This window comes from Tremella mesenterica (assembly GCF_000271645.1).
Source record: "Tremella mesenterica DSM 1558 unplaced genomic scaffold TREMEscaffold_3, whole genome shotgun sequence".
NCBI classification, from domain to species: domain Eukaryota; kingdom Fungi; phylum Basidiomycota; class Tremellomycetes; order Tremellales; family Tremellaceae; genus Tremella; species Tremella mesenterica.
In genome coordinates, this window is record NW_006711227.1 from 230,178 (window position 1) to 252,595 (window position 22,418).

Here is a 22,418-nt window from a genome sequence, read left to right on the forward strand (position 1 = left end):
GTAATGACGTTTCTTTCTTTCGTTCTCCTTTCTCCCTTGTCGAATTTGTAAGAGACAGAGAGGGGGGTCCTTTCTAACGTTTCTTCCGTCCGTGTCTCGGATGACCCCCGTTCGTAGGGGTACCTTTGATGACGATGAGCGATGAGCGATGCGATGAGAAGTGAAGAAGTCCCTCCACCACCTCGCCTCTTCTGCCTTCTTCTCTTTCGGATCAAGAGGGGTCGGTAAAGTTGACCGGGGGAAGGAAGTTTATTCGGATGACTTGAGAATCTTTCGGAAAGGGATGTCTTTGAAGTGATCTACTATCCTAGGATTACTCTATTCGTTTCAGTCGCACGTGTGACAAATCTGAGGTTCGAGGAGGATAATGGAAGATGTTTGGGATTGAAGGTGGAGAGCTGTAGCCTGTAGCAAGTAGAAAGACAATTCGGAGGAGGAATGCACAGCACAAAGAAAAGCCAAGAAATCGGGATATTCGGATACGTCCGGGACCCCACTAAGTAGATATCAGGCACCCAATTCCACTACCCCGCGGCCCCGCGGCACACCGCCGGCAGCTGGCAGAGACAACGACGCCCTTGTTGATGGTCACAGATGTCGAGTCAAGCGAAGCGGTAAATGCATCATGCATGATGCATCAATCTTTCCCTCTTCCCGCCTTACTTCGGCTTTGATGGAAACACCGAGGGTGCAAGAGGGGACAGAAGAAATGGGGGAAAGGATGTCAGGAGGGTTCTAGAAACATCGGCTCGTCGGGACGATTTGCCGGAGTCTTCTCATTTTGGCAACACACAGTGACGAGTGAAATCATCAAGACAAAGATGAGAACCCCAGATCATTTCTGATTGTACTTGCAACAGGATTGTTCGGCGAGAAGATATTGAATCATTCTGAATGTCTCTCTACTTGCGATATACTCATGTCTATCACTGAGATGGCCAAAGCGTCTGACGGATCCGAACCGAAAGAAAGAGAAGAACGAAGATCACGTCGCAACTCTCCTAGCGCGATACCTTTTGCTTTGGCCTGAGCCACTCGGGAAGCTTTTTCTTCTTTTGATCGAGATAGTCGGATGTTCCTTTTCCTCAGCTGTCACAAAAGGTATGCGAACTGAGCGAGTCGGATAATCCCATCTCGTCCGCTGTCGTAACGAACGAGAATCGGAGAGGAGGGGAAAGGAGAACAAATTTGACTCACCGTCTATGTACTCGAGAAGACAGATGTTTTCTCCATTCTTTTGCCAAGACGGAGAATGGTCTACCAGTTTCCGAACATAGTGGACATTCTTTCCTTGCGTTAACTATCTGTCTCCTAATCATCAATTTCTTTCCGCCTCACTCAACGTTCGCCAAACTCGTATCATCAACAAAGGGCGATCTACCTCCCCATGCCATGCCGATCTCGCGCAGTGGAGAACTCGACGAAGAGGTGGGAGGTGTTAAGAGAAACGGATCAAAGGCAGACATCAAGGGTTGAACACTCACTCGGCCGTATCCGGTACTTTCATCCCTGACTCTTCCAAGACTTGAAGCAACTCCACAGCCTGTGAATGTCCTATCGTTTTTGGATCTGGCATATCTTCATCTCGCAGAAAACCTGTCCTTTAGTCTCACTCAGTACTCACAAACACTCTTTCCCTGCCACTAACTGGAATTCCAATCAGGACCGATTTCTGCAATACAAGTTGGACTTATATTTGACAAAAGCTTCAGGTAGAGATATGTAATGAGAGTTGGAGTCGATGACACTCACAAGATAAGATATTTCTTGCCACTTTCTCTCCCTCTTCTCCGCCTGGAATCACATAAACCCACACCTCCCCTCCTAACTCTCTAGCCTCACCGACAGCCGGAAGCAGCTGCTTTCTGATCCATTTCAATTGTGATCGGGCGTATTGCTGAGTAGACAATTTCATACGATTCAACATGGTTGAAAAATGAGGATCAGACCGAGCGGCGTTGATGTTGGTGATGTCGAGAGGTAAAGAGGAGAATTCTTTGAAGCCTGAGATTAGCGAACTCTCCTATACCCCGCATTACCAGTCATGATCCCCAGCGGACTTGAAGGTAGAGGACAGTCGGCTCGTCGAGATCACCCTTGACTACTGCTTCTGGCTGATAAGGACCAGCTTCTGAGGACCGCCGAGGCAGCGGGAGATGATACGGGGATGGGAGAAACAAACAGGGAAACGATAGCTCACCGATGGATTGAAAGATCCCTTCTGTGTAGTCCACTTGTTCGCTTGACCCATATATCCGTGTCGCAATCTCACGCATTTCCGCAATCTCTTTCAACAGACCATTCTATCAGTCAGCAAAAGCTCATCTCCGTATCATGTTCTCTTCCTACAGCCTCTGACTACGCGGAAATTCGAAAACGCATCGACACATTGATAGATAGATGAGTGCCAAACACACCATACCTACCTCTAACATCTTGTCCACCCTCTTATCCAGCTTCGGCCCAAGAGTATCCATCCCTTCGTATACCCAGAAAATCAATGTACGGAATTTAGCTCGACTTCCCAACTTATTGATCCCGATTAAATGTCTTCCTTCCACAAAAGCATCACCGTGCCCATTCTCCTCTCCATGTCGAGCAGCTGACGTTGATTCATCCTGTGACATCGTCCCGCTTGCGCAAGACCCACATCGCTCCCACCACCTTTCTAACCCTCTTCGGACTTTACGTCCATCACGCCAATGCCATCTTCCAGCTTCTTTCGGATCGACGGCTTGTAACAATTGATGTAAAGCTAAGAGATGAGCTTCCCGCAACGTGGTACGACTTGCGCCTCTTCTCTGCGTTTCTTGTTCATGACCCTGATTCGAGGACTCGGCTGTTCCCTTCTCTCCGTCGAACAAGCCAGTGGCGGATTTCTTTATTTGAAGATCTGCTGAGTTCTGATCTGACAGTGGAGGAGACTGATATTGTGAAACTGTCTCTTCCCGACTTATGACAGATTTTGGCCATATGGGCTGATTAGTCCAGAAGGTATTTAACAACATTTCCCATTCTTCTCCTAAACCTGAAGTGCTCGGTCGTGGACACGGTGGTGTCCATTTATCCTTACCCTTCAGGGAACCAGTAGGAGGCCGTACAATGGACAGCTCAGAGGGGGGAAACAAGAAATGTTGTATGAAGTAATGTGTTCCTCCGCAAATGATAGGGAGGGTTGAATTTTCCAGAGAGTCAATCTACCATCAGAATGTGTCCAATCGTATGTACAGATCCTAACTTGAAATCAGGGCCAACCATCGATCAGGATGATAAGGTGGACAGATGGGGGTTAATGCTGAAGAGGGATGAGCGGAAGAAGTGAAAAGTTGACGAACCTTCGTACCAGCTTCAAGACACCATCTTCCCAATTCCCAACTCGGCTCACCAGGAGAAACCATATTCATACCCCAATGTTCCACCCCACATTGTTCTTCCACACTAGCTTTATTGGTGATGACGTCCAATCCGCGATACAGCTGCATCGAGTCCGCCGACAAGACCACGGCCTTGGTCGGGATGGTCCTCGTGCTCACCTCACTTTGGTCGGTCGTGAATTGGACATCCCCGTTCCTTAGAAGATCTTGACGGGGTTTTGATGGACCAGGTTCATCCACTGATAACAATGTAAGTTCTCTTGTCAACTCGGTAGGGGATGCGACATAGGAAGGAAGGGTGTCGAGTGATCGAGCGAGTGAGACTGCCAGTTGTGATTTGCCTGAGCCGGTGGTACCTATCACGGCGACTATATCTCTTAATCTTGAAGAGTTCATATTGAACATCCGTGTGAGCATCCGTATCAGTCCATGCCAGCTTGTAATGTGCTAGATATACAGGTAATCGAAGTAAGTAGCCGAAGTATCCAGAGCGAAAAGTTGGGAGTGAGGGTTCGTTTCCGCCGGAAGATGTACGCGGTCGAGTGTGGCAGTGTGTGACGTGTGGCAAAAATCGTGCAAAGTTGATCCGCGCGGAAACTCCACCAGCGATCCACTCGTGTCATACGACGGGATGGCGAGATTTTGTCTACTTGTACTTACTCGGATGATATGTGCAGGTGAGACATTCATACAGATGGACGGACTATCTGTAGATGTACTGTGTCAATTTGCCATCAACGATCCCGTTCTCACAAACTTCACCACCCACAAGGGTGTCACGAGACATACTGACCAGCATATGCACGATATAACAGTGCCCAACGGAACAGTGATCTAAACCACTGCGACGAAAAGGCCTATTAATCGGCGGTTAACTCTACCGCCGATCGCTGGTTAAATACCCTTCCCCACTTTCGCTCGACTTGTCACACACTTTGTGACATTATGCACTCTCTTTGTCACGGTCCTGTCCTTGACAGACCTCAATGGATCAAAGACAGGTGGACTGCAACTATTCAATTAGCTTGGACAACGGCGGTTAGTATGTTGTCCGTAGACTTGTGATGTGGTCGGACGACTAAAGTGACTTGCGAAGGATCCGGGCAGGTCGAGATGATGGTGAGGGTGGGTGTGATGGTGTGGACAGGGGTGATGATGATGAGGGATGTGTCGGATGTAAGTAGTATGTCAAGAAGAGGTCTTTTGTGAGTGGCAAATAATATTTTGATCCTTGAGAAAAGGAAACTACAAAATAGATACGAGCTCTTTATATACTTTTCGAAAGCCCTCTCACCCGATAATCAGTACGATTCTCGTATAATGGAGTCACCTGATAATCGGATGAGAATTGAACAATAATCACCTGATATCATGCATTATCGTGTGATAATCACCTGATATCATGCATTATCATGTGATAATCACCTCATAATTGGTGTATTAGCTGACATTGGTGATAGTCAGGTGAGAATCATACGAGAATCAGGTGATAATGTGGTGGATCAGGTGAGAGTTAGGTGAAAATCCCTGACTCAGATGATAGTCAGATGACACTCAGGTGACAGTCCCTGAATCAGGTGATTTGGGGCACGACTTGGTAGAGTCGTGACACTCTTGGGCCCCCGCTTTGGGGCCCCGACAAGGGGACCCCGCTTGGGCCCCCACACTTGGGAAGGGTACGATAGACCGAAAACTTACTCCGAGAGGGAGGTTTTCCAAGTAGGGCCTGGGTTACCCCCGGCGCCGTCCGGGGAGTCGAACCCAGGATCCTACCCGCAACCGCCGATTAATCTGTCACGAGACATACTGACCAGCATATGCACGATATAACAGTGCCCAACGGAACAGTGATCTAAACCTGATTTGGGAGGAGGCTGCTGTGCACAAGGCATCAAGCCCAGCGCTAAAACAAGCCTACTATAAGAACTATAGCATGAATGGCTTGCACAGACTCATGTACAAGGGGAACCGGAGTGCCACTGCGACGAAAAGGCCTATTAATCGGCAGTTAACTCTACAGCCGATCGCTGGTTAAATACCCTTCCCCAACTTTCGCTCGACTTGTCACACACTTTGTGACACTACAACTGTCTCTCAACGCATAGCAAAGTGCTGTGTTGCAAGACATGTACTTGCACCACAATGCATGCAGACCTCCAACCAGACTCGATGGATCTCAGAGGATAGCAATGCAGAGCATAGGAAAGAGCTGAATGTATTGCAGCAGAGCAATGATAAGCATAGGAAGGCGCTAGAAATCTGGTGGCCTGTGGAGCAGGCCCCCTGGGACCATCTGTAGACTATTTAAACCCTACAGCTTCTTTCCATAGTTTCTTTTCTTTAGAAATCAATTATCATACGTTTTCACCAATTACTGACCAAGTTCTTGATACTGAGCTTGACTTCAACCTTGTCCTCAACATAGGCCCCAAGCCTCAATCTCTTCAACACCTTTGGCCCTATCATTGTCATCAGACACCCTCTTGCCATCATCATCTTGGACTCTCTTATTGTCAGTAAGTAATCTTGTCCAGTGTATCAAAGTTTCACTCTCTCTCTCCTTCTTCGTTACCTTGTCATCATCTCCTCTCTCTTCATCACTTGTTCACCTGTTGTCTTTTCTTTAACACAGCCAGGCTCAACAGTATGATTGATCTCTCCCAAGTCCTTTGATACACTCATTTGGTACACTAATCTTTAGGTACCGTTCACTATGGCTGGCCCCACTTTGGCAGAACGCCTTAGTGCCATGGAAGTTCAACTCCGTGAAGCCCAAGAGGCCAGTGATGCTTTTATGCAAGAGAAGGGTGACCTCCTTGCTCAGATTATGGAACTTCAAAGTGTCATGAACTACGTCGTGACACCTTGAATATCCCACCATCAACAACCCTCCTTTGACCATCAAAACTCCTACCACGTCTTAACCTCTTCACCCTACACGTAACTTAGGACATCTGAGACCAACTACAGCAAAGTACAACGGGAGAATAAGTTGTACAGGGGTCTGGAGCATAAGGACGGCAAAGTGCGGCGAAGCTAGGCGGAGTTAGGGGGACCAGGGACAATGGAAGCAGAAGTATGGCAAAGTTAGATGGAGTTAGGCTGAGTAGGGACAATGGGAGCAGAAGTACGGCACAGTTAGACAAAGTTAGGCTGAGTAGGGACAATGGAAGCAGAAGTGCGGCGATGTTAGGCGGAGTTAGTCGAAGGGAGGAGAAGGACGGCCTGGGTCTTGGAGAAGTTGGATGAAGTGCGTTCATGTCACGAACCTGCAACCTCAGTCGTGACATCAGGTTATAGCCGGATCGCAATCATAGGGCTGATTGCAATATTGTGCCTTTTAGCACAGTGGCTTAAGATGTCACATGCATGGCCAGTGTATGGCCTGGTGCTGGTTAGCCAGGTCGTCACAGAACTCTCGTGGAAATCTAGGTGTCTCTGGTGCTATGCAATGGATCGTGTCTGCTCTGCATTTGATGTAGCCCAAGAATGATATTGAAGAATCAGCAAAGTTGGTAATTTGCTGATTGTACTATATACTGTCTACAGGTATCCTTGTCCTCGTCCTCCCCCTACTGCAAGCGTCTACGTACATACTTGGACAGGTAAAAAACCGCTTTCGAGCAAACCCAGTGGGAAAATCTCAAAAAGGGAAAACCCGTCCCTACCTAAAGCAGCACTGCCTCCAAATCCCGCTTTACTCTACCCTAATCCATCGAATTCAATGGAGTTGTCTTAAATCGTTGTTACCCCGTAACACCCCACGTCTGGTCTTTACACCCGGGATAAGTCTGTGACAGTAATGCAGCACTTAATGCACGCATATCCTCATCAAATTGAGGTGTAGCTGTATAGTCCAAAAAGGCATCAAGCTCAGCTTGATTGGAAGACTGCCCCATGGTTTCCACTGGGCTGAACAGGGCACGTCCCTGGACCAATGAATGACTTTCCTGTACTTGTGACTGATCATGACTCAGTGGGCCCAGGACACCCATGATCAATGAGGGGTCAGTAATCCCCTCTCCAGGATATTCCTCTTTGGTCCCCTCCTGGAAGCCCGTACTCTCCCGTGCATTGATCCTGGATCCTGGTGGTGTTTGTATGTTCTGGAGCGCTCAATGATATGGGAACAGGCACTTCTGGGAAAGCTCCTGCCTGACTGTCTAGGTCACCATCCTGGCTATCCTCGCTGTTGCTTGGAGTCAAAGTGCTCAATGATGAGTCATCACTATCCATGTCTTCCTCGGTTCCCATGTCTGTCTGGCATGCAGGTATCATCTTCCAACTTTGGACTCGTAATCCTGGATAGGTTTTCTTCCTCTTCTCCTTCTCAAAATTCAGGTCTTGGTTTATGTAGTAGATAGTTTCTGAAATTCATGTCCAGTTGCCTGTAATTGTCATGTCCTTCTGGCTCAAAGCGTTCTGCACAGTGATTGTCCGATTTCTGATCATATTATAATGCAATCTCCTGTCGGAAGCTGTAAGGTTATTGAAAACCTCTGGATCAAGAATCAACCAAGCAACCCTGGAAGCACCCGCCCTCATTGTTTGTATCCGAGCCAGTTCAGTTACTTCTGTTCTCGTCAGCAGATGCGCAAAGTCAAGTTCGTCCCAGTAGTACTGTACGTTCATACTGTAGAATGTGGGTCCATAAACTTAGGAGAGCGATGGTCCGGAGTCCATTCTGATCTGCAAAGTGGGCATTGAACAAATGAAAATACTTACTATCTTGTGGGGGGGTGTTGTGTTGTGTTATCTCGCAGATCTGGTCTTCTGTGAGGTAACCCCCCGGTTTGAGTGTAAAACCTCCTCTGGAGTTGATTTGAGAAGGGTAACGACGTGATGAGTAGAACTCAACTGCTCCTACAAGAATAGCAGCACCTAGGCGGACTTTGTCCACTGGACTTGCGGTAGTGTGTGTCTCTAGTTCAAGATGGCCTTGGAAATCTTCTGAGAATAAATGGAATGACATTGTCTTATTGTCCATAGCTTCCTGAATATCTCTATCAAGAGTATATTGTCTGTTTTGAGACAATGAGAGCCCGGGAAATGGAAGATTGCCTTGCCCTGATAGAGCCTTGTAAACATCAAAGATACGTCTAGAGATATCAGTCCATTTGTCATAAGAGGTATTCACGGCAGTATTGAGTATCTTTGCCCTGTGTCGACGAGTATCTAGATATCCCTTCCTCTTTTTGGTCGCCTAGCTCTCAACCCTTGGATCCACAAGCAGTGTTCTGAGGATGCGCTGAAGCGCTTCTATTGTGGTGTGAAGCCTTGTTAACGCTTATAATTAGATGATAATACAGAGGGGAAAAAGAGCATACATCAATTCTACATGTCTCTATACTTATCACATTCCACTCACACGCATAAAACCAGAGACGATCGAATAAAGTTCAGAGGATAAGTTGAACGGAGAAATATTCGACGGAAGGGGTAATTCTAACGGCGGTTCGGCCGTCCCGGCCCGATTCTATCGGCTAACACTCCCCCACGGGACAATGCACGACTCTGCAGTAGTCCCGGACGATTTATCGATGGCGACGGCGAGGTTTGTGATGATGTAGAAGGTAGTAATGATGAAATATTGAGTGTTATGTGTGTGGTAGTAGTGGTAGGTGAAATCGTGAAATGAATTACTGTGGGGCCCCCCGCGGGGCTCCGCTCTGACACGTGGCTACCACTCACTACTGACGACTGACTCTTCTCTATCTTTCCTTTTACTTCATCACTTTTACCTCCAATTAACGGTATGTCCACCTTTCGTCTTTCTCCACTTCTATCTCTCATTTGTGACTCTCTGAACTTCCCTTTATCCTTTCTGCTTCTTAAAACTTCAGGTTTGCTAGTAGGATCCCGAGAATCGATGAAATTGCTTCGAGTACCAGGCTGACGATATCTATCATTAGTAGCGAAATCATCATGTCCCAAATTTCTCCTGCTGTTCTCGCGACTATCGCTACTCCCTCGGTTCCTGGACCGTCTGATCGTCCTGTCCTTAGGTTGCTCCCCAGCAATCCTCCCGACTGTAAGTTTATTACTGTTCGTCATGTCATGAACTTTATTGAGTTTGAGATCTCGCTCAGAAGGTACAATTTGAACTGGGGATCTTGAAATCGAACCTCGATAAACATTTCCTTTTGCTAGGGAACGCTCTATTGGAAGGTGGTGGTACCCATGCGAGGGTACAAGAGATCGTTGATACTGTTGACTCTCTCCACGAAAAGATCGAGGCTGTCCTCGGTGGTTATAAAGTCGCTGGTTACCAGCCCAAGTTTCCGAAATTCGTGGATTTGACGATGGAGGTTGAGTAGAACCTCCACTATGTATCATCTTATCCCTTCTCTTACTCTTCTCTTTCATCTCTCTAATGACTCTAGGTTCTACCGGTGGTTTTTGACCTATCTTCGAATTACTCACATTCTTAGGTACACCTGAAAATTTTACATTTTGGCTCACGAGAACTTTTCCTTCGGTGGGTTTCTCTGAAGTTCCTTCCACCCACACTTCTCCTTCTGGTACTACTTCTCTCTCTGGTACCACTTCGTTCTCTGTACCACCTGACAGATCTCCTAGATCCTCGAAATCAGAATAATCGTAATCGATGATTTCATCATCATCTAATGTCACGTATACTGAACCAGTGTTTTTCTTCTTCGGTGGTTCTACACGTATCGCTGACATATTCACCGAGTGTACTGGTCCACCTAAAGCTTTCGTAAGTACATCTGCTCTCTGATAGACAGTGCTGACGTATGCTAGTTCAATAACTTTATTACTGACTAGATCTCGAAGAGCATGATGTCGAATATCGATATGTTTTGTCCTCTGGTGAGTACCAGGTTTTCTCGCCAGTGATATCGATCCTTGGTTATCGCAGTTTAATGTAGTAGGATTTAGCTGATCATAGCCTATCTCCCTCAATAATCCTCTCAACCACTGAGCTTCCTTCGCTGCTTCAGCCATCGCGATGTATTCTGCTTCGACTGTCGACGACGATACTGTAGCTTGTCTTTTTGAACTCCAGGTTATCGGTGAGTTGTTCATCATGAATATCCAACCTGTAGTTGATCGTCGTGTGTCTTTACAACCTGCCCAATCGGCATCAACCCATCCTGCTAGATCGCTAGCCTCGCCACCGAGACGAATACCATGTAAACGAGTGGACCGAAGGTAGGTAATTACCATTATCCCTTCTTCCCATACTTTCTTCGTCGGTTTAGTGAGGTACCTAGCAAGGTATGAGGCGGCATATGATATGTCGGGTCGAGTACATGTGGCTAACCACTGTAGACATCCTATTAATTCTTGAAATGGTCGAATTTCACTCTCCACCTCCGACATCGATGGATTTTTCGCAGTAAGGGGTAATGGCGTTTTTCGGTCTCGATGTAAGTCGTTTTCTGGAAACTTCTGAATTATCTTATCGATATATGCTGGTTGGTTTAACCATATCGTCTTTTCTTCTCTGTTCCTTGTTACCTTCATACCTAAGATAGTACTTATCTCCCCCAGGTCGGTTATTATCCACCTTTTACCTAGCCCATCGAAAATTTCCTTCGCTTCTTCCTTCGACTTCGTGGCTAATACCAGATCATCGACATAGGCTAGCAGTATTGCTGCTCCCTTTCCTTCGATTTTCCCTTCTGGTCTGTAGTAAAGACCCCAATCTGATTCGATTCTTGAAAAACCTAGGTGAGATAATCCTTCGCCGAGTTCTATCCACCATGTCCTGCCAGATTGCTTTAAACCGTAAAGAGACTTAACTAACTTCAAGGTATTACATCCAGGCTTCGGTTTTATCCCCTTGGGATACTTCATGTAAATTTCTACATCGAGTTTACCGTTTAAATACGCCCCTTCGACATCGGCCTGACGAATTTCGAGATCTTCGGTGGCCGCTATAGTCAAGAGTATTCGTAACGACCCCGATCTACCGACAGGTGCGAATGTCTCTTCGTAGTCGACACCTGGTACCTGTGAGAATCCTTGAGCTACTAGTCTGGATTTATACTTTAGTAAGTTTCCTTCTGAATCTGTCTTCACTTTGAATACCCATTTACATCCAATGGCTTTACGGCCCGGTGGTAACACCGTTTCCACCCATGTTTCTTTAGATTCGATGTTAGATATCTCTTTCTCCATGGATTCCAGCCACTTCTCACCATCTGGGCCGTTTACTGCTTCTTCAGGAGAGATAGGATCAATGAGAGAAGTATCACTTTCGATACCTGCGATAGAGGCGAGTGAGACTAACTTATTAGGCTCGCGACCAAAGTCTAGGAACGAGTCTGTTAGGCCTGCAAAACGGTGGGGGGGTCGAATAATTCGTCCGTGACGTGTCGTCAGGATCCCCTCATCCCCATCATTTCTTCCTTCCTCATCATTTCTCTCATTTTCGACGATATCGTTCTCATAGATCCAATTTCCTCCCCAAATGCCCTGTCCTCGTCGTCTTTCAGTAGGTTGTGGGCCTGTATTAGGTGAGTTGTCTCTATCGACATCATTTCCTTGTTCATTATCGATATTTTCCTGTTCGCCACTTTCTGAGCGGTCGTCAGGGAAAATTTCTTCGTTGACGACGGGGTCTAGGTCCACTTCGATGGCGTCAAGAGGGGTTTGGATGACATCTGGCGACTCTCTAGTAGCCACCATTCGTCCTGTCGAGCGACGAACGTCTCGTGAGTGTTCGATTCGTCCCGATCCGTCCATTCTAACGATCCAACCGCTCACACCCTCATCCTGACCTAGTATAATGGCTGACGAACCCCTAGGTATCGTGAAGTTCGACTTCAGCCTTATCTCTCTTGGTATCTGAACGAAACATCGTTCACCAAATCTCCACATGCTATCTAAGTTCGTGTCTCTTCCTGTGAGTGATGTCCAGCCTGATTTACCACTGACACCAATCGAGGTTTTCATAATTATAATGGCGGTGTATCTGACAGCATAGGACCAATATTCGTTCGGTAGTCCTGAGTTGAATAACATCGTTGATACCATCCCCTTCAAGGTACGTATCATTCTTTCCGCCACTCCATTTAATTCTGGTGTGTATCTTGGTGTGATGTAGTGGTTGATCCCTGCTGATAGGTGGAATTCCCTCATATCGAGGCTATCGAATTCACCTCCCCCATCAGACCTAATCACCCTCACCCTTTCACCAAGCTGTTTCTCTAATTTCGAGATACACTGTCGAACGATATCTGACGATTCGTTCTTCGTCGTTATCGGTACGGCGAACACAATTCGACTCGCCCTTTCTACACCAACGAAGAAATATCGTTCACCTTTTATCGCCGGACCGAACGGGCCAGCAATATCGACATCCATTCCTACTCCTTCACCATCTCCTTTTAACATTGGTGCTTCTTTATTCTTCGGTAGACGTGTTATCTTGGCCTGCATACAGGCGGGACATTTATCGGTTGTAAAGGGATCGTTCTTGTAAGTGTCCCAGTCCTTCTTCAATAGTCCCTGTCTACCTAGACTCTTTAGTTTATCTACACCTATATGTCCGAGTCGCTGATGCTCAGATTCAAGTGGTGAAGTCGCCTTCGGTGTCGATATCACGATCATCGCGGCAGACATCGCTCTGCCAAATCGTACCGACCATAGTGAGTCATGTTTCCTCAAACCTAGTTTCTCTTTACCTTTACCTATCCATCCACCACTGCTGCTTAGATTCGCCTTCCATCCCCATGAGAGTAACTTCGAGAGGGATAGAAGACTTATCTTCGCTGTGGGGACGTGATGTACATCTTTCAGTACCATTTTCTGTCCTGAATCTAGTTCGAGGTTAATGTCACCTGTTTCCCAAGCCGTCATTGACTTGCCAGATGCTAGTCCGAACACTCTCGGCTCCACTAGTCTTTTAATATTCGTCATTATCGACCTGTGAGGAGTTATGTGGTGAGTAGCACCACTGTCCACTACCCAGGTGGGGATTACACGAGTGTGGCTTACATCATTAGACTCTGTAGCTAATCCCACCCACTCATTATCCTTATCCTCAACCCACGGGTTTTCAATTTCTTCGGGCCATACGATATTACTCGTGTACCCTTCGTCATCATCGAACCACGATTCTGTCGACATGGCCATCCCGGCCCACGCCTCATGTTCACCATCCAATGACGAATACATCAAGGAGGTTTTGGAGTTATCCTTGGACTGGTTCTCATCCTTCGAGACCGTATGTCCTTTCTTATTATTCTTATTATTATTATTATTCCTCCATTTCTTTTTACCTCCATCCTTTCCATCTGCGTTTTCCTTCCTGTTCGTATCCTCTCTTTTAGGTTTACAACAGTACTTCGCTAGATGTCCTACAGTGTCACAGTTATAACACTTTCTGGTTTCTTTTCTGGGCTGACCATCAGAGATATTATCTCCGTTCACCCTCATTCCTTTATTTCCTTCGACGAACATCGCGAATCCCTTCCTATTGGTTCTACCAACAGGGCGCGCTTTACGTCTCGCCGTTTCTTTATTGAAGATCGATAAGACCTTTTCCCAAGTTCTTTCCTCTGCTATGAGGGATGTTACTTCGATCTGAATGATCCTGTAGGATGGTGCTAGAATGGTATTGAGGAATAACCCAGCTCGTTCCTGTGAGTCAAACTTCAACCCTACCAATCTCGCTTCGGACATCGTCTTCGAGAAATCCTCTACATGCTTGGCCATTTCTTCGGCCGTCGCATCGTCCCTTAAGTCATAGCTAAACAACGCTTGACGGACATTCCTTTGATTCTCGATCGTCGCTGTTACATGCAGGGCTATGCAGTAGTCCCACATTTCTTTAGCTGACATCTTCTCAGATATATCAAGCATCACAGCATCCGACACTGTTCCCTTGATCATCCCCTGCGCTTTATTCTCCCTCGCTTGCCACTTTTCCCATTCCTTCCACTCTTCTCCAGTAATCCTTCTACCAGCCACTTGCCCTTCGACGGGCGTGGTAGGAGGTACTGATCCCGCCCTCTCAGCTGCCGATCTAACCCCTACGCGACCAGGTTCGGTATCATTACCTGTGACGATATTCCACACGTCACCTATCTGTAGATACACCTCGATCGACTTCCTCCACGGAGCATACGATGCTGGATCGTGGGATAACTTTGGGTGGTTCTCAAGAGAGATCTTAGACGACACAGAGGTCATTATGAGGAGAGTAGAAATGGGAACTTGCCTTTGTTATGTTATACACAGAGGTATGTGGTCTTCCGACTGTTAATCTGTTAACGCTTATAATTAGATGATAATACAGAGGGGAAAAAGAGCATACATCAATTCTACATGTCTCTATACTTATCACATTCCACTCACACGCATAAAACCAGAGACGATCGAATAAAGTTCAGAGGATAAGTTGAACGGAGAAATATTCGACGGAAGGGGTAATTCTAACGGCGGTTCGGCCGTCCCGGCCCGATTCTATCGGCTAACAAGCCTTACTTTGAATTCTTTGCTTGTCAGTGCACTGAACCTGCCACATAAGAGGATGCTCACCAGTTGACTTGTGGGGAGATCAGACTAGCACAACACATCTCCTCAGGAGTCAGAGTCGCGTGTTTCTTCAAGTCCAGATGAAGACCCTTTCCCTTCTGAGGAGTGTGCGCGTAGTATGAGATCACGCTATAGACGAAACGACACTCCTCCAGACTCGAAGAACCTACAGATGCTGACATATTGACTTGAAAGTGATGACAATGAAGGAATAACGAGAGAAAGTTAGAAGAAGTTAAGTGGGGTAAGGGGTACTTGAAGTCATATAATGTCGTTTCCGCGCGGCTTCGGGGGCGGTGAAAATCTTCCTTTTTCCTGTTCTTCCAACGGGGATGAATTTAATCTGTTTACGCCTTCTATCTCGACCTGTCCAATCGGGATAGAGTCGAATGATCCTCAAATGTGTGAGTCAGTCAATATCATTTGGGGAAACACTCTCCCAATCGGGGCTGACTCCCACATCAAGCAGTCTCAGGACCCCCGAGATCAATGTTCCAAAGTTGACGGCATGGTCCGTGCGACATTACGCGACTGATTGAAACGCCTCGGTATCATCACCTTGTCGGCTGATCATGGCCTCATCTGCTTACTACAACTTTGACTATATTTCATGGCCACCTTTCGGGCACATTTAGGGTGGATTACCCCTATCGCAACAGGTTTCCGCCTTAGAGTAACTCCCGCTGTCATGACCGGGTAGCGAGCCCGCAATCATATATCGTCCTAAAAGGCTCAATATCAACTCTGCTAGTGAGAGTTGATCTCACTATAAGTACTGGTCGTGACATCCGCCCAATTTTAAACATCAAACATAGTCGAGACTTCGGAAACAAGATGCAGATCAGAGATGAGATGCATCTACAATCTGGTGCGCTATTTAAGATGATCAAGCCTCCACACTGTCATAAACATGGATAACCTACACATATGGAACAGAATATAAACAATGTGACCGGACGGAAAGAGTCTTCTACCAGGCTCCATAAGTGCCGTCATAATTGTATGTCTGTGTGTTGAAGTGGGGAGGATCACCCATACTTCCACCGTATCCGTCTGATGAGAATGCATTGTGATGGTTTGGGTACATTGCTGTGTACCCGTGTTGAGATTGCGTCATCTCAGTCAACATTGATCCGCTTGCTCCTGTTGTCAAATCTCCCTCCTGATAGATCTGTGCAGGAAGGAAGGGAGCCTGGGCCACACCCTGGAAAGACCCATGTTGGGAAGGTTGCACATATGTTGCCTCCCCAGCTTTGAGATAAGACTGTTCTTGGTACCCCACACTACTGGAAAACGACCCAAGTTGCCCAGACTGTGGCCTCAAGATGGTGTTGTCAGGCGGTTGTCGGTAATAGGGGCCAAAACCCTGCCAGTATCCCGGCTGCTTGGATGGGATTTGAGCTGGATATTGTACATAAGGAGATTGAGTTGGATGACCCTCAAAGACCTGGTTTTGCAGCCCTGTATATTCTTCAAACCCAGTAGGCATGGGTTGGGGGTAAAAAGCTCCTGAACCTCCATTGAAGCCCGTACACATATCCTGAACATACTCTAAGTTCATGGGAACATGCTCCCTAGGGACATGGTTTCCAACGGCCTCTGATTGTGGATGGAAAGAGGCAGAGTCACCCAATGAGTGGATGCTGTCCCCAAAAGCATTGTTATCCGGTATAGGTGACACATGCGCGGGAAATGGATTGAACATGGCTTTAGAGCTGTTATCAACAGCACTTGGAGGCAGGGCATGTGTAGCACTTGTTAAGGATTGCTGAGCCCCTGTCATACAACCAGGAGGAAAGGGACCGGGTTCAAGGGTAAAAAGTTGTTGGTTCTCTGGCCTCTGTGCCCACTCCAGAAGCTCTATAAGGTCTGCTGAAATCTCTGCTTCACTCATTGGAACAACGGCGGCTTGAGATGTTGATACAACAGGTCCTGTGAATGGATTGGCACCATCTGTATCCCCCAAAGGCTGGCACACGTTATCTGGATCATCAGGAGTTGGGATCTCTGGGCACTCATTGGGTTGGCAAACACCTGACCCCTGATCCATGACTATATCCTGTTCATGGAAAGCCTCTGAAGTCACATCTTCCTCGTCACTAGAGGTGTCCGCCGTTGACACATCTTGAGAAGAACCAATGTGCGTCTCTGGATCAAAGGCTACCCCCATTGCGCCGGTGGTTCCAGTGGCTTCGGGACCAGATAGAGGGGGGTAAGAAACTGGTGACAAATCAAGCATGAATAGTCCATCTTTTTTCTGTAGCCCTGGAAAGGAAGCTTTCTCGCTACCCTCCAAGGCCGAGATGATCCGGAACATACAATAAGCAGGGTCTGTGACTGACCGGGGAGGGGGGATGTCTTGGTCGTTGTACAGTTTGGTGAGCCTTCTGGTTATCTTGTTCACGTAAACATTCCTGCTTTTACCAGTGAACCCCTCATATGACTCTGGAACAAATGATAGGTAAGCTACAAGTCTCCTACCAGCTTTGATTGTGTTTTCCAGAGCTATCAAGACATCTCCTGTTGTATTCAGCTTTGATTCATTCATGGACTCACCATCACGTGATTGTGTACCTGTGTCAAGCACCTGACATAACATTTCCTCAGTGAGGGTTGCCATGTCTGCCAACTCAAACTCGCCATGGGATTTGTAATTGTCGATCACCTTGACAAGCAGCTCAGCATCTTGTGAGGCTGTGTTGTTTTTGGAGAATGTCAGCTGGGCAGCTTGAGGCTCCAAGAAGAAGTCAAGGTCTAATGTCCCTCTTTCCAATTCTTCTTTTGCTTTGCCATTGAGACAAAATCGGGATTTGTACAGATGCATTCCTGGAAATGGATGTTCCTCATTTTGTAGCAGGAACTCATACATCAGGAAGGGGGGTCTTCCTACACGTGTCCAGTCTTCCTCGGTCTGGGAGAGCCCCAGGGCCTTAATCACTTTGATTGATCGTTTGCGGCGAGTCTGACGATATTGCCTTTTAGCCGCAATGCTCATTGATTGTGATCTTGGATCAACAAGTAGATGTCTGAGGATGGCACTTAGAGCCTGTATTGTCGGACCTGTGTCTATATGGTCTAGATTTATCAGCACACACCGTCTCACTGTGTCAGGATGAGGGACGCACTACAAGATTGTCCGGCAGAAGTAAATAAGCATTGAGACAATTGCACGGCCGTGAGGATTGGTCCACCTAGGTCACTAACTCCCAGGCGTAGAGGTTTATTGTAATGCTCCAACATTTTACTTACAAGTACAACATCTGTCTCAGTTACAGATTGATTTTTTGATTGCCGCAGGTTGTGAATATCCTCCTTCAAAGCTGATTTGAACCCATTGTCAACACTGCTTGGTGTCTCCTCTGGTTCAGAAACCCCTGTCAGAGGAGAGTTCCCAAGGGGAAAGTAGGAAAGGCGCTCAGTACCGATGACTAGTTTTCCCCCAACAATGCGAAGGGCCGGATATGGGTCATCTTGCTGCATCAATGCCTGACTAATTCGAAAGAATCGTTCTGACAATTGAGTCCACTCATCATTCCAGTGAATACCTAAAGGCTCTCGTAGAATGTAAGATCTCATGCGCTGCTTCTTTCGGTACTGTAGACCCCTCTCTTCGGACAATTTTGGATCCACCTTCAAAAAATCAAATATTTGAAACCCAGCCTTAACAGTATTTGTCAGTGCTTCAGAGGGTGCTCCTGTTCTCATCAGACAGTCCATCAACCGGGAAAGACCTGACTTACTTCTTCCAGGCTGGAGAATATACTCGCACACCTGAACGGAACTGAGGATAACGGCCGTTTTGTCCAGTTTTACCTTTGATCTGTGGCAGGAGCGGAAATGTCTAATTCCTGTTATTAGGAGTTTGGCATCACTCTCTAGCTCTGAAAGTCCTGTTTGGGCTGACATCACAAGTGAAATAACAACAATTGAGGTTGGTGGATTGGGGGAATGGTGGGATGTGTAAGATGGATGTGGTGTATTGCAGTGGACTAAAATACCCTTGGTTGCTCCACCCATTCCCAGGGCACTTGAGGAGGCGGTGTCCACTCCGTTGTTTCACGCGGGCGTCGGATACCCCGCGAGACCGAGGCGAAGGCCAGCATGTGTGGGAAGGGTGAGAAACAAATTTACGATTGGAAAGTGAGAATCGGACGCCGAATCACCAGATCTGGTATCAAAGGATGACCATTGTCAAGCTCCGTGCGCTGCTAGGTCGTCTCAAACCAGTTGTTCTACCATACTACGCACTTGGGTTGTTTGCTATGATTTAGCCTCGTCGCAAATATATGATTTGAACCAGAACCATTTCATAAGGTAGAATAAAAGTAGATACAACACCAACCTACATGTCCATGCCCACATCGACCATTCCCCTTCGTCTCATCTCCACTCCTTCCATCCCTTCCCCACCTATCTCACTCGCCGCTTCTCTACACGGAGCCGAGCCTGCTCTCTTGCTCCCCATTTTTCGTTGTCCAACCATCATCCATCCCTCTTCCGGCTCTTCCTTCACAACTTCCAAACCTGTCCCAACACCCAAACTATCGGCACGAGTGAAACGAGGTCTACCCTCTTCCGAATAAAGACTATTGGCTCTCATCTTCGGTCCGAGAGGGGAAACGAAGTCGAATTTTTGTCTACTGGGCACGGGTGATATACTTTCCGATGAGCCAGGAGCTGTTTCATCACCTGATGGAAGAATTCTCGGAGGGGTATAAGTACCTCCTCTTCCTCGTGGTAAAAATTCTCCGACTGCGGAGAAGACGGTACGACGTTTGTCCAGTCGACGAGGGGATCGAGGTCTTTGAGGTGTGGAAAGTGCAGGCCGGATGTAAGATGAGGCAGATAATGGAGAGACTGTACGACGAGTGGAGGTGGTTGTACTGGGACTAGGGGAAAGGGCAGCCGGACCGAAGATGCTTACTCCACAACCAGAGGAGGTGGACGAAAAGTTTCCATTTGGATAAGATGACTTGAAGACACTCTCTGTATCACTTGTAAAAGATGATTCGTGTCGGGCACGTTTTTGGAAACAATCTTCAATCCCATCCTCCAATTTGGTTTCGTCGCAGGAAGGAGGACAAGGCGATTGTGAAACTTCAGCAAGTCTTTTACGCCGTTCTTCATTGACCACGCGCAGCTTTTCTACGCGCCGCTCGTTCATGACCCAGTTGACAAGTTGATTCCACGCTTCTTTATCCGCCTTGGCCTTTTGTCGAGAAGCCTCATCCCATTCACCAGAACGAGTACGATCCTGTGCTGCCTGAGCTTCGGCGACTGAAGCCCTGAGGTCGAAGGACTCGGGATGTGCGGCATGATGATATGCTGAAAGAAGGGTAGGTGAGGCGAGAAGAGGAGGATCGGATCGAAGGCTTAGTGGGATGAGGCGAGATTTGATAGTCACGGTTCTGCTCAATCAGTTTCCATATGGCGTCCTTGCATCTGAATATACTATAGATCCAATGACAAGCAGAACAGCGAGAGACGGGGACGAGGGATGAACGTGACCAAATGAAACAGAGGACGGTGCAGACATGACTCACGGTGACATTTGGTCGTTATAAATGCGCACAGGGAAAAAGTGATTCCCTCTTGGTGGCGATCTACCGGAATAGAAGGTTTTCTTGTCGATAATCTGACCGTCAGTCACGTCTTGATAGAGCGGCACTTGACACTTACTTTGCCGGGCCAATGGCCATCTTCACGGGTATCAACCAAAACGATATCACCAACTTTGGGTTGCCATCTCCTCCACTGTGCTTCCTCATTGGGACACAAACCATGTACCACCACTACTCCCGGATATACACTATCTGGTAGAGCTCTTCCTCCGGCATCCCTCCTCTCTCGGTGTTCCCCCCAATCTCTATCAAGAGCGATCAGGAAGTCGTCTGTCGCCTTTGCTTCAGACTCTACCTTGACCGTCTCATTCTTCTTCAACGCGGAGGAACAAGTTAACTCTCCCATATTCTTCATGAGCCAGTACCTCTTCACCGCCTCCTCCCAACTAGTCCTGACAACACCATCTTGTAACTTGACCCCCACGCAGGCCTGAAAATTAGCGGCGAGGGCATCGACTCGGGAGAATGTCTCGCATGCCAAAAGGTCGAGAGCGGCGTCGAAAGAACTGAGAGCGTGTGGACCGGTGGCCAAATTGGCAGTGGGACATTTACGTTTGCTCATTCCTCGTCTTCAATCACTATGAGCGGATGAATGATGTGAGCAGAAAGAGGTGGCGATTAGCAAGAGGGGGGATTGTGTGCCTATGAGAGCATGTTGGGGTGAGATAAGACTTTATTCGATATAGGTAGGGGACGGAGAGACGATGGTATGAGCAAACTATTAGCGGGGTATTAAATTGAGACGGAGTATAGTAAGCAGTGAGATGGATGTCGTAGGTATAAGAGATATCAAGTAAGGAGCGAGGGTGGAAAAGTGAGAATTGCTTAGCAAACCCTAGGTCATCCTTCTTTCCGTCGGAAACTTCCACTACAAATACGGAGCCCCACATTCACCCCCCAAACCCCCCATCCATCTCCTTACAACCTCCCTCTTTCTTCCCTTTACTTCATTTCAACCTCAGTCACGCCGACGCAAGACGACAACATTGTCAGATACATACCACCCAAAGTGGTAGGTGGAGGTCGTGTGTGAGAGAAAGTCTGACAGAAACCATGGGAAAAAAAAAATCATCTCTGAAACGTGGGCTTCTCCTAACTATATTGCAGTACTTTGTCAGCCCTCTCTCAACATTCCACACTGTTCCTTCCTTACATACATACAAGACGTGGCTTACCTCATTTAGCTGTGAACAGAGGCGTCGTGACCACTTCAGTCGTTCCAAGCAAACCTATCGCCAGCGTCGCACCAACTTCAGCTCAAGTTCCGGACGATGCTACTTTCGCTTTCACACCCACCGCTTCAGTGGTAGACAGATCCACTGGCCCCGGCGAGCCTGCCAGCCCAACCCGTGACGTCATAGACTACGACCATCCCAGGGAGGACTGGGAAGATGAGAGTCTCATTCGTGAGAACTTTCTACAGGTCCTGGTGGACAAACTTCATGATAAAGGGGAAAAAGAGGTCGTCAGGATTTTGAAGGTAAGAGAGTTTTTGCTCTATGTATGACAAGTACTTACGAACAGACCATAGAGTATGACAAGCGACTTTCTGCTACATTTCCCTCGCTCGACTTCAACACCGACATCAGACAAAGGATCCTGGAGCTTGCGCTCGAAGAGGAAACTGGTGAGCTAAAACCTCCTCTTCAATAGTCTTTGGCTGACAAGAGGAGGAGGTGAAGAAGACAAGACTAAAACCATCTCGGCCGGATCAAGTCAAATAGAAAGTGAGAGAATACTACTGAGACTTTTTACCACCTACCGTACCCTGTCAGCTTTAGGGTTTTCTGATGCCCGAATTGGGCAATATCTCTTGGAAGGAATGAGTGAAGGTGAAGGGTGGGAAGAAGCGCTTCAATGGGTCAGTTCTCTTTTCAGTGAGTCTCTGCGGCGACTAAAGAATCAGATGTGG

General features: G+C 47.3%; 3 protein-coding genes across 3 annotated transcripts; all 3 read right to left on the minus strand.

The window, feature by feature from the left end:
- Positions 1–1,193: 1,193 nt before the first annotated feature.
- On the minus strand, positions 1,194–3,800 carry TREMEDRAFT_28696 (uncharacterized protein; the record flags this gene model as incomplete). Its single annotated transcript, XM_007003143.1, has 9 exons — positions 1,194–1,311; positions 1,485–1,596; positions 1,753–2,004; positions 2,201–2,303; positions 2,427–2,520; positions 2,608–2,834; positions 2,961–3,197; positions 3,336–3,528; positions 3,643–3,800. Coding segments are annotated over 9 exons (1,494 nt in total), but the record flags the coding sequence as incomplete, so codon positions are not given.
- Positions 3,801–7,748: 3,948 nt separating this feature from the next.
- Positions 7,749–8,346, minus strand: TREMEDRAFT_60881 (uncharacterized protein; the record flags this gene model as incomplete). The annotated part of the gene is made up of 2 exons (XM_007003367.1): positions 7,749–7,948; positions 8,100–8,346. 2 exons carry the CDS (start codon positions 8,344–8,346, stop codon positions 7,749–7,751), a joined length of 447 nt encoding a protein of 148 aa, XP_007003429.1.
- Positions 8,347–19,178: 10,832 nt separating this feature from the next.
- TREMEDRAFT_38121 (uncharacterized protein) lies at positions 19,179–21,301 on the minus strand. The gene is made up of 3 exons (XM_007003237.1): positions 20,565–21,301; positions 20,429–20,520; positions 19,179–20,293 (listed from the first exon to the last, which is right to left on the minus strand). The coding sequence occupies exons 1-3, from the start codon at positions 21,066–21,068 to the stop codon at positions 19,228–19,230; spliced, it is 1,662 nt and encodes a 553-aa protein (XP_007003299.1). The 5' UTR covers positions 21,069–21,301; the 3' UTR covers positions 19,179–19,227.
- Between the last annotated feature and the right edge of the window lie 1,117 nt (positions 21,302–22,418).

Coding starts and splice junctions, on each gene's coding strand:
- TREMEDRAFT_38121 (XM_007003237.1), bottom strand. CDS start 21,068: ATGAGCAAACGTAAATGTCCCACTGCCAATTTGGCCACCGGTCCACAC. Junction 20,521..20,564: donor ATGGCCATTGGCCCGGCAAA/GTAAGTGTCAAG, acceptor ACTGACGGTCAG/ATTATCGACAAGAAAACCTT. Junction 20,294..20,428: donor TATAACGACCAAATGTCACC/GTGAGTCATGTC, acceptor CTGATTGAGCAG/AACCGTGACTATCAAATCTC.